Raw genomic sequence first — 16,399 nt, forward strand, 5'->3', positions numbered from 1 at the left:
CCGTACACAACTGAAGTGTGATTCTCTCTTGTAGCATGTTTTGTCATGGCTGTTAACACAACCGATGCTGCAGTTATGAGGAATGAGATTGTGACTGCTGAATTCTGATGGAGAATGTAGCATGCGTTGGTGAGCTCTCTTGGCGACCTGGCTGAGCTGCCGAGCTCGTCATGTCATGGCGCTTGGGTTCTCTTCTCGATCATGGCGCAGAACAGAAGCAGCTCTCGTGCTGCAGTCGGACGGAGGAGCTTGGGGTCTCTGCTCATGACGCAAAACAGAGCACCTGAGGATCAAGCGTGTTGGTGCCAGGCGCTGCCTCGAGTTGCGGATACGATTTTAGTCAATTTTTGACCGATCAAATGAACTAGGATGGCCAAATACAAAATTTAGCACCGGAGCAAATTTGGTCAAAATAGCTAAAAATTAGGCTTTGTATTATTCTCTGAAACATACTGTATGGGTTAGCAACCAAACACAGCAAAGGTACGGTGCCATTTTTAAATTAAAATTAAAGGACCAGATGTTAAATTTGTGAACTTATATTGTTTTAGTAGGGTGATGACAAATGCTGAAATCATCGGGTCACGGCGAAGGATTATTGTAGTGGGACGTCTTATCTGCAAACAATTGGACTTCAACGTAGTATTAGTTAGTGGTGGGGAGGAACAATTGGACTTCAACGTAAGTTGTACAGAATCGTTGTTCAGGGGTTGTACAGGTTTTAGTATTAATTTCGCAGCTCAAACAAGTATTTGCAATCTCTGACGATGTTTGGTTTATTTTTCCAACCGGGGCAGTATTTTTTTCTCACAACGTTCCAGCCTAAACAGTATTTTCAGTCTGAACAGTGAAAATTTCAGCTCAGCCGAACAGCCTGTACTCTGGCATGTGGCGCTCTGGCGTGTAGGGGGATGTGAGGCTTCAGAGCTAGGAAATCCTCCTCCGGAACAACCTCCGCCATGATCCAAGCACCCTGGGGGTCACTGCTTCATACACAATGTCCACCCAACACAAACTAAGGATGCATTTGCTCTGCAACAAACTTAAAGCTAACATAGTAGCATAGACAGTTCCATGCACACAAAAGCCAGAACAATCACGACGCAGAGTGGTAAGGAGAATATTTGATTCCAAACAACATATTAAATTCTCACATAAACTGGAACAGGTCGCTTGTAACAATTACCAAGAGTTCTTCACGTTCACAGGACAGCAAAATTAGCTACCACGATAGGACCAAACCACCACAGCTTATGGGAGCGAAATGACACAACTCTAGTCGAACAGGGAGAATCCCATGTCGTCGTCGCTCTCTTCCTTCTCCTCTTCCTTCTTCTCCTCCTTGGGAGCCTCAGCCGCGGCACCACCTGATGCGGCGGCGGCACTACCACCGGCGCTAACCAACATTGCACCGCCACCGACAGCACCGACGATCACCTGCCAAGATCAAGTATTGAACATCAGGATGTGTTGATGATGGACAAGACTACAGATATGATTCAAGCAAAACATATACAAAGCAAAGATATCTAATCATCATCAACATTACTAACACGTTCAATGGTTTCTTGATTTCAAAAACACACAGGTAACATTGCCATTAAGTGTCAAGCAATTATAAATAAAAAAACTATACTGCCAGCAAAAGTACCTATCCTACCAGGCTACCACATACAGATACATGTTTGGGTGAATCCTAGAACTTTCACAATGTTGCTTACAATCAGACAGAACACACAGGTTTCAAGCATTGCGGTTTGTTACATCAAAACTCAGGCTACTTTTGCTAATTTTTAGCAATCAGTAGCAACTAAAACATAGTAACAACACAGAAGTATATGGAGGAAGGACCTTGAATTCTGCAGATCAGCGACAGCTCAGAATTCTAATGGCCAGAAGGAAACACTTTAATCTATAGTTTTATACCAACAAGACAAATAGATCATCAACAGCCCAACACTAAGCTGCTATGCCATACAACATCCGGTACTCTAGCCGATAATATCAACCGACAATCCTATTGCTCTATAGGGGCGATCAGAAAGTGCAATCGACCTAATACAGACACCTTCGCATCTACATCTAAATCTATATACTGTATAAACGTTAGATCCAGGGGGGTCGGGAGGGCGGCGTCGACGAGCAGACCTGGAAGACGGCGGAGGTGGGGGTGACCATGGAGAAGGACGACTGAACGCCGGAGGAGGAGTCGGCCGCGGATGCAGCAGCTACGAGGGCGCGCTGCAGCGCGTAGGGGGTGGCGGCGGAGGCCTCGATCTCGCCGGAGTGCTGCTTGGCAGTCCACTCGCCGCCGGAGTTGCGGCACACGAAGGTGTAGACGCCCATGTCGCTGGTTCCTGCGTGCGCTGCGGCGAGGGAGGAGGAAGAGGGGCGGAGGCTTTGGGGATTTGGGAGGCTGCTGGGGCGAAACCCTAGCGGTGGGTGGGTTTGTGTAGTGGTTCCGTGGGCCCGTGCTGGCGCGGGAAGAGCCCGTGAACCGTGTTGGGTCGGGTCCTCATGGGAGTGCTGTACCATGATTATTTGGGCTTAGTTCGTTTAATACTTGGCCCAACATCAAGGAAACGCACAACTCAACTTTCATGATCATGCGATTTTTCCCTTTATATAAAAACAGATTTTTGTCCTCCCTTATAAATTTTAAAATCCTAAGTCTTACAAAAATTATAGAAAAATTGTTTTAGCTAAAAAAAAGAATCAAATTCATATTTTGCTAAAATCACGCTTCATCTTATGATGCTTATCTTCGAATTATTTGAATCTTCTATGACTATTTTTGTGTTTGTTTGTTACTAGATGCTCTTCCTATCTATAACCAGTCAATGTTGATCACCCGAATAACATAGAAGGCGAAGTGACATGGACTCTTCTCGCTGACAAATGCTCTCGTTATCTATTATTTTTCTAGTTTTCCTCAAATTGTTTTGTATTACTTTTTTTGGATTGACACAGGTGGAACATGTTATCCACACTCCGCACTCCATGCTTTTCACACTAAGATGATCATATATAGAATCAAGTGACACTTGTGTTGATACTAAATAGGATCAGGTATGATATAGTTGCATGGCAATTGTGTTGTCGCCAAAGTAACTTATACCATTACATAGTCCGAGCCTTCAATGGAGACTAATTACAACAAAAGAGGGGTATACGTGGCCGTGTCATGTGCCAGTGTCGGCCAGCGGTGGCTCAAGAGGCCACCGGAGGGTGAGAAGAAGAGAGGAGGTCGGAGGCGAGAGAGGAGAGGAGAGTCGCCATCGTTTCGTCGCAGTCGCAGAGGAGAGAGCCAGAGAGGAGAGAGACACAAGAGAGAGAGAGAGAGAGAGAGCCGGTGATAAATGAATTAGGGTTTGGGTGGATACGGGGCGACGGGGGCGAGGCTGGTTATATACCCCTCTCCCAACAACGGGGCAGATCCAACGGTGGACACGAGCGGGGGAGGGACATCAACGGCTCGGAGACAGCCGTGCCGTAGCCGTGCCTCGCCTTTAACCGTGCCGTGCTTGGGCCGGCACTGCGGGCCGACATTGCAGCCCAAGCACGACACTACAACCGAGCTGTGCCAGGCACGGACACGATTGGAGTGGGCCGGGCCATGCCTGGGCCGTGCTTCTTAGTGTCGTGCCTGGGCCAGCCCGTAGTGCCCGTGACAGATGGCCATCTATATGTGAGACCACCACGTGCGGCAGCAGGGTGGCCGGAGGTGGACGCAGCAGGTATGCACAGCCGTGTAGCGAAGGGTTCGGTTATGCTATATCTAATACGCAGCGCATTGCAGGGTTCGCGAGCGGAGGGGCGCGTGCGGCTGGCACATCCAAAAGAGTCCCGGCTCCCGGCGTAGGCACAGCTGACGAGGCCCATAACCTACATGGTTGTGCGCCGTGTCGCGGGCGTGGAGCCGACAAGGCGCGGGTATGGTGCGGCGCGCAGGAGGGCCAATATAGCGGACTTTGGCTCCATTCGCGTGTCCTTAAACTCGGTTTGATCCGCTTCTTTTTTCATCCGGAACAGTATTTTTCTCTCACAAATTCCTCTAAATTCATTCATATTACTCCAGGATTCCTAAGTGAACCCGGCGAGGTGTGCTGCGAAGGCCTGCGAGGTGTGCTGCCGGAGAAAAGCGCGAACCCGATAGGGCGTGTTGCCGGCGAAACGCGTGAGTCCAGCGAGCTGGGCGCGTGGGTAGGCTCGGGAAAAAACTGAGGAAATAAACCAATAGGTAAAAAACAAATTTCCTGTATATTTCCTTGTGTGTGCGAAGCAAAAATCCACCAAAATCCTTTCACCTATTTCGGTATTATACCCAACGCCAACTGAAGTGCTTGTTTCTTAACTCGATTGGCGTGCAGCTTTTGCATCCGCAACTCTGGGGTAGCATTTGGCTAGGAGTATGTGATGGGTCTGTCTCTGATTTATGGAACGGGGCGATTTCATTTTCTGTTTGGTTGAGTAGAGATGAGACCAATCCGTTTTCTGTTTGGTTTGGAGACATTAAAAGTGGGATAAGTGAATGACAGATGGAGCATATTTGTCAGTTTTTTTTATTTTTCTTTTCTTTTTCTTTTTCTCTTCTTATCCCTTCCGTAGCTTTCCACGCGACTCCGCGCGAACGCGCAGCAGGTCCGGCTCGCCCGCCAGCGACTCGCAGCAGGCCCGGGCACGGAGATCACCACTGGCGACTTGCAGCAGGGCAGCCCCGCGCCTCCTCCACCAGAGCCCGGACGTGGGCTGCCCTGGGATTCCTCCGCGCGGCGCCCCGAGCCTCCTCCGCTGGTGGGGTTGGAGCTCACACGGCGACTGCAGGGCCGGCCCCCAGAGCTCGCCCTCCGCCGGCGACCTCGTTGCGCCTCCTCCGCCCCGTGCCCCGGGCCTACTCCGCCCGTGCCTCCTCCACTGGAGCTCGCCGGGGCCGAGCACGGCAGTGCGCAGCAAGGCCGTAAGCGAAGCTCGCCGGGACTGGTACAGGAATAGCTCGAGCGCGTGGCTCCTCTCTCTCCTCTTCTCCGCGTCCAGCACGGCTCATCTCCGCAACCTCGTCCGCGTCCGGCACCTCCGTCGCTCGCTCGTCCCTCCTAGGACGGACCCTGTCCGTGAAATTTTAGAGGACGGAGTCGCCCCGCATCTCACGTGAATATTTGCGTGGAGGCCGTCCCGGCTCCACTTCGCCTCCGAACCAAACAGAGTTAGATTCCGGGGCCATCCACCTAGTCCTCGCAACCGAGCACACGGTCAGAGAAAGAGCACAACAGTACCAATTTTCCTCCTCCTCGGTACGGACAATACAGCCGCACAGGTCTTGAACAGGATGAGAAAGGACCACAACACCTGCTTGGTTCGATCTCTACGTGACAGCAGAGATCAGAACTCCGGCTCCAACTTGGACTCGAGCTGGCAGACGTCAAATTACAGATTGACGGCACCAAGGAAATTGCAGTTCGATTCCACTGCGATAGACAGCAGATCGGTCTATGCGTCGGGCGTCGGCGACGTGCAGACAGGAAATACTGACCGAGTTGCATACAATAGGCACAGGAAAACATGCTCGTATGTTTCAATGAGATGCAATATATATTAGAATCGGACTCCGCATCATTGCTAGATGTGAGTTATTCTAACACATATGGGCACGGCTTATGAGTCCGGGTCACATGCACGACCCAATTCATTTTACAATCGGACTTCGTATCACGCTAAACAAGAGCAATTCTCGTATGAGCACATATTATTATATATATGTCCGGTAGTTAGAGGAAGAAGGAAAAAAAAAAAGACGGACCCAAAAAATAGCTGAAGAGAAATTTTGTCTCTTTATTGTTAGGTATAGATCTACAAACCCCTGAACTATGAATTTTAGTCCAATTTAACCCCCCTCATGGCTATCATGGCGCCAAGTAGGACGGCTTACATGTGCCACATTGGCAAAACAGCCATTTAAACAGACCATGATGCAAAACACAAACGGTTTGAAAGTTAAGGATGGACAAAAGTCTAGTCTAGTTTTATAGATGAAGAGAAATCGTACGACCACGAAAGTTAAGGGGTCAAAGGGACCTTTTCCTAATTATGAGTATCTATACTGTTAATCCTCAAAATTGAGAACAGTATTTTCTGAGTTAAAAAAAAGAAGTATCATATCTATGGCCTCTAGAAAAACTTACACTCCCTACTCCAAGTAATATATATGTTTTTTTACAGAGTGTGATCCTTCTTCCAATCGCATTTCACGCTGAATTTCCATTCTTATTGTCCATGGAATCTTGAAGAATTTCAAGTTTGATCCCCGACCAATCACCTTTCATCATCGGTCATCACCAAATAAAGTTCACCTCCTGCGTCGCTGTCCTTGGAAGCCTTTGAGCCTCCCGTAGAGCATGAGGAGAACAAGGAGCAGCTTCCCCTGGTCGCTCCACCACCCGGAGAAGCTGTACGGCTTGTCATGGCAGGTGGCGGTCGCCTCCGCTGCCGGCAGCAGCCTCGAGCAGCTGTAGCCAGTGGACAGACCCACGTTCCCATAAGCACTGCATCCATGCAGGAATCCATATGTCAGTTTCAGAAGCTCCAGAATCCATATATGGGCTGTGAACTGTGATGTTCGTCGATCGTGCATGTGCACCTCACCTAATCACCTCGAAGATCACGTTGAACGTGGAGAAGTTGAGCGGGTCGCCGGAGATCGATCGCCTCTCGGTGATGCAGGCGAGCATTACCGCTGCGGCGTTGCAGGCCAGCGGTGACAGCAGCATGCTGTTCAGCGACAGTCTCCTCTTCTTCTCTCCATCCTTGCGTTCCGGCTCTCCGGCGCCGCTCATTTTCTTTTCGCCGCCGTCGTCGTGCACCGACAACAATGTCGCCGACGCGGGGATGCACCTGAAAGTCGTCGGTTGGCATGCAAAATCTGTCAATGATCGAACAATATGCTGTCGCGTATGCTTCAATTTCGCGCGGAGGAGCATGACTGACATCATGGCGAGGAACAGCACCAGCACCGCCGGCGCGACGAGGGAGCAGTCGACGGAGTTCTCCCCGGCCTGCCGCACGTTCACGGCCATGAACACCGCGTTGGTGACCTTCTCGCCGGCGGTGAGCCCCGCGAACACCGGGGAATTCCAGTTCAGGCAGCAGAGGAGCGCCGCGGCGGCGGCCGCGACGGCGACCACCGTGACGGCGAGGGACGCCGCCCGCGTGTCGCTCGGCAGCAGGTGGCCGAAGCCCGCCGCCGCGGCGCTGTTCTCCATGTCCATGGGTACGAGCTCCTCGACGGGTCCTCCTCGCCCGGTGAACAAGAGCAACACCCTCGCTAGCCCTCTCGTGGCGCTGACCGCCAGCCTGAGGAACACCGGGAGCAGCGTGCTGCCGGCGAGGATCTGTGCCGCCAGCAGCAGGAGCAGGCCACGGTTCGCGGCGAACACCGCCATGCTCTCGTTCGTCGGGAGCAGGCCGCCGTTGGTGAAGGACGAGACGGTGGTGGACACCGAGAAGAGCGCGGCGCTGATTCCCTTCCTCGCCAGCACGTCGCGCGCGGTCGGTACGGTGGCGACATACGCGAACACCAGCACAGAGCCGACGACGAGGATCGCGGCCATGTAGGCCGAGACCACGAGCGCTAAGCTTCTGACGACGCCGCAGCTCTCCTTGCGATCACCACCATCGCCGGACGAATCCGCAGACGGAGCTGCTGCCGGACCATTCGCCTCCTCGAGATCCGGCTCGTCGCAGACGGCGACGGCGGCCGTCATGACCCTGCCGTCGTGATGTTGATGGTCGCGCTGCTGCTGTCGTCGCTTGCGCGACGACTCGAGGACGAGGTCGAGCAAGGAGACGAACATCTCGCTGCCGAGGAGCATGAGGAGGGTGAGGACGACGAGCTGGGCGCTCGAGAGGTCCTCCATCTGGACGGTGGCTAGTCCGGTGACGGTGACCGCGGACGTCGACATGAAGAACACGTCGACGTAGCGCAGACGGTACGATCCGGGGCTGCTTGGCCTAAGCAGCACCAAGGCGAGGGAGCCGAGCAGGTCGACGGCGAGGAAGTAGGACAGGTGGAGCAGCAGCGGGGTGAGGTGGAAGGCGATGAGCCGGAAGACGAGCACCGATGAACTGACGGCGTGTCTCGCGGCGCTGGCCAAGACATGGAGCCGAATAGGCATTGGAGGTGGTGGTGCCTGATGATCTAGCTGATCTTGTTTCAATGGAAAACTACTTACTTTTACTGGTACTAATACATACGGAATTTAGTACAAGTGATTACTGATCTCAATGGGTGTATATAATATAACTATATATACAACTTAGCTTGACAGAGCAGTGATCATATGGAAATGCAACTGTTTCAGCCAACCCATTGGCTTTAAAGAGCTTAGTGGTGAGGAGGAGGACATGTGTGCAAGTGTAGCATGGCTCAGGCACCTTTCAGAACTTAATGGCAGGCCTGCAGATGGAGCACGCCGTGAGTGAGATGAGATGAGATGAGATGCCTGAATACACGCGAAACTACTAGGCACAGCACAGAAAAGACTGGAGAAAATCCAAGCCTTTTGCACATGCGTGCAGGCAGCGTACGTGGTGAGCCTTTGCCCAACCGTCTGCCATGGCGCCGAGGGCAACCACGGCCAGATCAGGCAAAGCGGAAAGGCAGGATGGCAGCCGGCTGCTCGTAGAGGGCAGGCGAACCCCAACCACTAGTAACTGAAAGCTTCTGGCGAGTGATACTGATATGATACGCCGGCGTCGATCGCCAGCAAATGAAGCGGTGGCCTATAGCTACTGCGCTAGCTCCAGAGAGGCAGAGACCAGAGCTTGTGATAGCGAGGCTGCCGGAGAGACGCGGCTGCAGGAGCAGGGCCATCATCGTCATCTCCGTCTCCATGGACACGTTCGAAGAGCATGCTTAGCTAGGGGTTTGGGGGCAGCGAGCGATGGAGGAATAGATTTCATTCAGTGCCTCCACTTGGTGTCATATGACCGCACGCGAGGCAAGTCCTCTGCATTTGGCGCCAGGTCACAAACGCCCTTGCCTTTGAACACGTCTTACTTGCCACTTGCGTCGATGGTGACCTGGCCATGAATCTGATTGCTGGGAGGGTGATTGCTCCGGAGAAGAGCTGCATGCGATCAGATTCATGGCCAGGAACTCGGGAAGAGTTGCGTAGCTGTGGTGGTGGTGGATGCCATGCTCCCAAGGGACGTGTGCAAGGCACCCGTGGACAACCTCGGTTCCTTGCCAACAATGGTAGTACACAAGCCGACGCATAGTAATTGCGCGCGAGCGCCAACTTACAGGGCTATTTGGCAAGCTCTAGCTAGCTCCATTAAGGCTAGTTGGATTGAAAAACTATTTTGTTAAGTACTAATATATCAACCGTGCTCTTTTGTGTAGACTAGAATCTTAAAAGATACTTTTTCCCAAAACAAAAAAGGATCCTAAGAGATATTCCCTCCATTCCAAATATAACGCATTTTGTCTTTTCTGGGTGTAGCTTTTGATGTTGAATATATATATATGTCTAGATACATAATAAAAATAATGTATTTAAAAAAGCCAAAACGTCTTATTATTTGGAACGAGGGAAGTATAAACATTACATATGTTCAAGATAAATACATATATATGACTAATAAAAAATACTTATATTGCGTTTCCTTTCATCTTTTGCTGTTTGCTTTTTAGTGATGCACTGTGCCAGCAGCTACAACGACTTAAATTCATCTCAAGCGAACTCCCCTATCTATTTATGATAAACTTATCAATTACTATATAAATTTTCCATCCATGCCTATATACAGTTTTTTCCATTTCACATGGCACATTATGTGTCTTTAATAAATTTAGTTAAGATCTTAATTTATGATATGGTGAATTTTGTTGCAGATCATGCCTTGTTCATGAACATAGGTTTCGACTTTCAAATTTTGATATTATTACTTGCTATAAAGTTTTAGACTCAATAAAAGTTAAAACTCTTTATGTTTATTGTACATTTTATTTTCACCTCTCATTTTATATTTTATTAAAAATAAGAATTTAGCTTATAGAGTGCACTCTTAACTATTGTCGATAGGTAGAGTTTGAATTGAGATTGAGAGGAGCAAACTATGCTAACCTAAAGAGAAGATTAATACTAACTATTTACACCAAATGAATCTCAAAGTCCATCCACGTAATTTGCACCTTTGGTTTGCATTAACCTCATCTATTACTAAAGATGTTAGATTTTTCTTATAAAAAATTATAAGTGTGGTTGTATTTTTAATAAAAAAACTAAGTGCTCACAATTATATTATCAACAATTAGATATGTCATTATATTTCAGCTAAAAAACTTACAAAAATTATTTTCATGGATAATAATATAATTTAAAATAATTTGTTAGTGTCATTAGAATATGAGTCATTAAGGAACATTTTCCACGATCATTGAAACATTGCTCATTTGTGCAAGTATACTTGATCAGTATGACTATTTTATGTATGTTTACCTTAAGTTATTTTTAATAGTAATGGGTAATTTAGAAGCACATATAGACATAATTTATGGTCATCTAAGCATTTTACGTAAAAGAAAATGTCAATAATTTAACGGGATGCTTAATTTACCTTTAGTAATGACAAAAGTGGTAATTTAGATGTGAATTTAAGAGTTTACTTAGATTATTTGCAATAATGATAGGATGGCTAGTTTAGATATAAATTAGGAGTTACTTTATAAGTTTATATCATGGTTCATATAATGGCACGTACGTGTGGCTAACTTAGTTATGAACTTAGGAGCATTACTTTAGGTTGTTTTCATAACGGGTAATTTAGATGCGGATTTAGGGACGTTACTATATGTTATTTTCCATTACAGTAGATGTTTGTAATTTTTTTTTTGAAACAGAATAGATCCAGTTGACTATATTAGTATTAATGGTGGTGATTAGACTATAACCTAATAGATCACTAGATTTTCATGATTTTTGTCGGGACATGGTTTCTTTAACACATATATAATAAGAGTTAATGCCTCCCTTCGTAAGCCTCTAACTTTTTATGAGAGGTTATAGGCCTCTGACTAACTATTAGTAATAGCAAGATTTGAGATCACACACACACACACGAAGGGAGCTTGAAATGAGGCTTCTTCCATGGACTCGATAACAAGTAGCCCAATAGGCCTTTTTGGCTAGTCCGATATTGGGCTTTCATATTTGGATGACTTTATATATTTAGATTAGAAAAAGAGAAATGCTACACAATGCGCGAGTGTTTTGGCACTCTCCCGTACCCGATTTTTAGTTCACCGGATCGTTGCCTCGGTTTGTCTATGTCCGTCAGATCTGCCAAGCCGTGTACCGAGCGGGGCGGCCTTCCAGGTATGCGCGTGTGGTCGTGTCAGGTGAGGCCCAGAGAGAGAGAGAGAGAGAGAGAGAGAGAGAGAGAGAGAGAGAGAGAGAGAGAGAGAGAGAGGACGCGAACGCGATGTGGTAGTGGCTGGTCAAGGCGGGCCCAGATACTGCCGCTCGTACAAGTCAAAGTTTAGCCCGGTACTGTACTTGGCCTAGGTCTACCAGCGAGAGCGAACGCTCCTGTGGCCATCCGCCGGCCTCTTGCCTCTCCTCTCCGCCGTGCTCGCCGGCGACAAGGGTAGGTGGGCCGGCCCCCTCCTCTAGAGTTATTAGTAGATCGTGGTTAGAGTTGCCCTGATGGGAGAGTCATGTCTTATCGTCGTCCGCATCGTCGTTGTAGCAGCCGTCGTGGTCTTTCCCGGTTTCTTCCTTGTCGTCGATGTCGTCGACTTCAAGGTTAGTGTTAATAAAATAAATCATTTCTTCTTTTCCGCGGATCTCCTCTCCACCACTCTCGCTTCCACATCCGTTCGTGATCGGCGAGATCCGTCCCCTCCCGATTCGCAACCTTCGACGCACGCATCCCTCTCCGTTCAGCAACCTACGGTCCTGGTCCTGGTGCTCCTTTCTTCAGCAAGGCAGCTCCTTCTATGGTGTTGGTTCGACAGCTCCGCCTCCACCTGGGATCCTGGTTCGAGCTTCTTCTTCTACCTCCGATGACGGCTCCATCTGCATCCTTGGGTCGTCGATGTGCGTTGCCTCCGATGGCTCAACCGTCCCACCTTTAACCAGCGCTTTGCGCGGTCAGTCCACCCGGGTGTATGCGTCCTTGACGCCCATGTGACCCTCCGTCGGCGCCTTGTTTCCCCCATCGCCTTCGACGTTGCAGTCTCCCCATCCAGATGCAGGACTTTGATGTAATCGGGTCTTCTTTAGAGGCCATCTTTGCAAAATGGCTGCTGTTTTAATATAATACTATGAGTTGTTGTAACAAAGAAAGGCGGGCCCAGATGGGACCCGACAGCTTCAGCACCGAAGCACAGGAAGCAACGCAGGCGGTCATGGTGGGACCCGTGTGGGGCCAAGCTCGAATCACTTTTTCTTGTCACCGAAGCTTGCGTTGATCACTTCATTAGGAGTCCAAAGTTCACAACTTGGTTGATTAGGAGTCCATAAAAATAATTTGTAAAGTATATTTATTTGTGAACAATTTGACATATATTTTTCTGATATCTGCAATCCATAAAAATAATTTGTAAAATATGTTTTTGAACAATTTGACATATATTTCTTTGATATATGCAATTCATAGAAATAATTTGTAATTTTTTCTGAATAATTTGACATATATTTATCTGAGATTTGCAATTCATACAAATAGAAGTTGTGTTATCCTCAAATTACATCACTTTGTCAAATACATTACAGTGAAGAAATCATTGTAAATATAGTGATAAGACAGTGTAAATATAGCTAAAAGATAATGTAAATGCATAGAAAAAAAATCAGGTGCTAGGAGTTTCTAAAACACTCTGTTGTTGGCTAGACACTTCCTATTAATAACATCTAAGTAGGAAGCGACACGAAATCATGTGGCTGGGATGAGCTCTACATTCCAACCACCTAGATTTAAGTCCTCTTCAATTCGAATTCGGGTGTCTTTTTTATTTCTAAGGAAAAGTTATAGTTCATCCTAGTTTGATCTCATTTTTTCTTAACATCTCTAAGTCAAATTAATACTAACTTGATCTTGTAGATGTACTCTATAAATTTGGTCAAAACTAGAGAAGTTTGACTTGCTAAAAAGAAAATATTTTTTCATTGCTTTTGTGGAACGTTAAGGAGCACTTTTATTTTGTAAAACATGTTGGCATGTTGCGACGTCAAACCTGAACTTTCACGGAGCACAGTAATGACGGATACAAATATTCTCATATCCTTGCCTTTTCAAGCATTCATCGTGGCTGTGTTTTAATTAATCCCATTCCAGGATTTACCTGTGCCGCTGCCCATGCATGCTGAATGCTCTGGCCTCTCATCGAGCCTTCATAAAGCAGCATGACCAAGGCTCGCATGGACTTCCCTTCATCACTCCACGACCCACAGAAGCTGCAACCTGCAAGGCTGCAAGGCTATCATAGCAGATGCTCTCCGGGTGAAGCTGTTGTTGCAGCCTTGAACAACTGTAACCAGTGGTCAGTCCTACTGTAGTGTGATCTGCAGGTGTTAAAACCTGAGGTGCACTGCATGTACTGTATTTTGCGCAAGAGCCAAGAAGACATGGGGGCGTGTTTGGGAGGGTGGCCGAGGCCGGCTTGGCCCGTCCGTCAGGCCTAGGCCTGCCCCAAGTGGTGTAACTGCTCATGTTTGGTATCAAGTATGCAACGGGCTAGGCCCACTTGAGGATTGTGTTTTATTCTACACATGCAGTCGGGCTGAGGAGCCAACTAACTCTAATTACCAAACCGAGATTGTGTTTGGTTGTTGGTTAGCCTCGGCCAGGCCCATAGTCAGGATGCAGAAATGCAGATATAGCAATGGAATAAGCAAGAGTTTGAACAAGTAAACCATACAATTAGTACTAGACCTCAGACAAATTAGGTAATTAACCATGGAGTCATAGCTGCTCTAAATTTACAAAGTACCAATGAAACAAGGCAAAATAACAACATGAACAGCCTAATCAGTAAGCACTAGTACTTGATCAATAGATAGGAGATAGGTAACGGAAATTGATTACACAAATTAGTAAGTGGGGCAGTTTATCCATCATCTAGTTGTAGTCATCACAGGCCTAAGTGGGGTAGCCATAGTGCCTAGTATTGCCCACCTTCATCCATAGTCCAAATAGCAAGATAACAAGTGAGATGATTAACACATTCTTCAACCAACCAGCCTTACCATTATTGTGGGTGACCGCCGCGTTAATCCACCTAAATCGAGTGTCGATCACTTGACCCCTCAATTTAAGCAAACCAACAACGAGGTCCCTAGGAGCGCACGTGGCAACTTCTCTTCAGGATCAGTTCGAGAGAGAGAATACATCACAACAGTGCTTAGATCACATTACAAGTTCAAAGCATTAAAGTTTACAAGACTTGGTTCACACACTTAGTTCATCACACGATCACACATTAAAGTCTACATCAAAATCTAGCGGAAGTCTTTCAACATAACATAGTTAATGATAACGGATACATGGGTGTGCCACATCCATGTATCTACGGAACACAAGATCCTTCACCACTCTTGATCCGGCGAGGGGTCGGGAGCATAGAAGAATCCATGCACAGGGGCTACGATACCTGCAAAACTTAAGATCACACAGGGTGAGTACTCGAGTGTACTCCGCAGGACTTACCCAATATAGTAAACAAGGATTATGCATTTGGGTAGTAGAAAGGAATGCACAACTTTGCATAAAAGCATTTATACTGTAAAGTAAAGGTGGTCTATGACGTAGCAGTTATTAAGCATAGCATAGGTAATCAAATTAAGCATTAACAAGCGGAAACTCAATCTTCCACGAGTTCTGAATTCCAATCTAATCTCTAGTCCGTATCTAGAAGTAGAACTTATTGCTTTTAATTTTTATACTCTGCAGAGGGGTACAAGTTAATCCCACTCGAAACAAGGGATATCGCCCATAAGACCCATCGGTACAGAAGGGATATCTCGATGCCTCAACCTTTCCCCAACCCGGCCATGATGTCTGACGAAAGGTTTGACTGGATGCCCGGTCAATGTTCCGGACATTTCCAACCGACGCCATCCCCCTTGCCAGTTTCATGGATAAGACGGTCGCAATCAGTTACTTGGCTTGTCTCCCTCATTGGCGACAAGTGGTATGTACAGTTTTATGTTCCCAGGAGTCTTCCCATAGAAAACCACATAGCAACTGGCCATTTCTGTGAAATGAAAGAGTGGTTTAGCCTCAGTCAAATGTAATGCATGAAACTAGCCATGAGTGTGAAACTTGAAGTCTATGGTTTGTGATAAAACAAATTGTTGATCTCAAGTCCCTCACTGGTGACCAGCATCATCAGGTTCAAATCAACAACTATGACATCACAGGCATTATAACAAAACATTGGCCTCAGCTTTAGAATCTGGTGGTGTAATTCATTAGTTAAATCATTGGTGGCTGCCATACAAATAAAAAATCAGTACAACAACAAGTTACAAACCGCAGGCAACAAAAGAACCAAACAAGTGCAAATCCAAGGTCATGGCTGCCATGGAACCCTTGTGCACGTCCATTCACTGCCATCAGCACAAGAAAGAAGGGGCTGTTGCTAGGGAATAGACGTGTCACATGGGTTTGATGACATACATGACAAATCACAAGAATCAAGTAAACAGGGCAGCCACCTCATGTAAAGTTTTGCATCATAGGCCATTTAAAATTCCCACAGTTACCACAAATCCAAAGAAACAAAACCAACAGTTTAGAAGTAAGAGATTAAACAACAAGTAGTCTCAAATAAAGTAACCAACAGAGGTTACAAATAGTCAATTACAACAACAAGTTCTGCCCACAGTTCTGGGCTCAAATGCCTACCATGGTGCCCTCTAGCACATATAGTTAGCCACCCTCCCAGTAAACAAAGCAAAGGACAAGTGTGAGTCAGCTAAGTAAGCTGCACAAAATACATATAGGAAAGTGTGCTCAACTGTAGTCAAAAGAAGAGAGTGGGTGAGGAAGGTGGATGAACTATATATCTCAACAGTCAACCCACTCATTGTCCATGTAGCCCAGCAGGAAATGCAACTACATGCAGTAGTTCTTGGCTAGGTAGTTCCTTAGCCAAATGTCCCTGAACTATCAAATAAAACCATAATCCATCGAGGAACAACAAGTACTACTCAAATCAGATGAATGAATCATGAAAACCAACTACGATATGAAACCCTAACATCATCACTATCAAGAAGCAGGGAGGATTGGGGGTCGATTTCACCTCGGGGTCGGTGTCGACGCAAAGGAGTGCCACAAACAGGAAGAAGAAGAAAGACCCGACGAGGTAGAGGAAGCAGATTCGGCCGAAGAGGAA

The 16,399-nt window shown here is 47.1% G+C and overlaps 2 protein-coding genes across 2 annotated transcripts; both read right to left on the reverse strand.

Moving 5' to 3' along the window:
• Window positions 1–1,123: 1,123 nt before the first annotated feature.
• LOC136521876 (large ribosomal subunit protein P3-like) lies at window positions 1,124–2,435 on the reverse strand. The gene is made up of 2 exons (XM_066515647.1): window positions 2,149–2,435; window positions 1,124–1,437 (listed from the first exon to the last, which is right to left on the reverse strand). Exons 1-2 carry the CDS (start codon window positions 2,344–2,346, stop codon window positions 1,276–1,278), a joined length of 360 nt encoding a protein of 119 aa, XP_066371744.1. The 5' UTR covers window positions 2,347–2,435; the 3' UTR covers window positions 1,124–1,275.
• A 3,563-nt stretch (window positions 2,436–5,998) lies between these two features.
• LOC136521064 (cation transporter HKT2;4-like) lies at window positions 5,999–8,875 on the reverse strand. The gene is made up of 3 exons (XM_066514785.1): window positions 6,982–8,875; window positions 6,640–6,888; window positions 5,999–6,539 (listed from the first exon to the last, which is right to left on the reverse strand). The coding sequence occupies exons 1-3, from the start codon at window positions 8,166–8,168 to the stop codon at window positions 6,344–6,346; spliced, it is 1,632 nt and encodes a 543-aa protein (XP_066370882.1). The 5' UTR covers window positions 8,169–8,875; the 3' UTR covers window positions 5,999–6,343.
• Window positions 8,876–16,399: the final 7,524 nt, after the last annotated feature.

Source organism: Miscanthus floridulus, chromosome 18 (genome assembly GCF_019320115.1).
Source record: "Miscanthus floridulus cultivar M001 chromosome 18, ASM1932011v1, whole genome shotgun sequence".
Lineage (NCBI taxonomy): Eukaryota > Viridiplantae > Streptophyta > Magnoliopsida > Poales > Poaceae > Miscanthus > Miscanthus floridulus.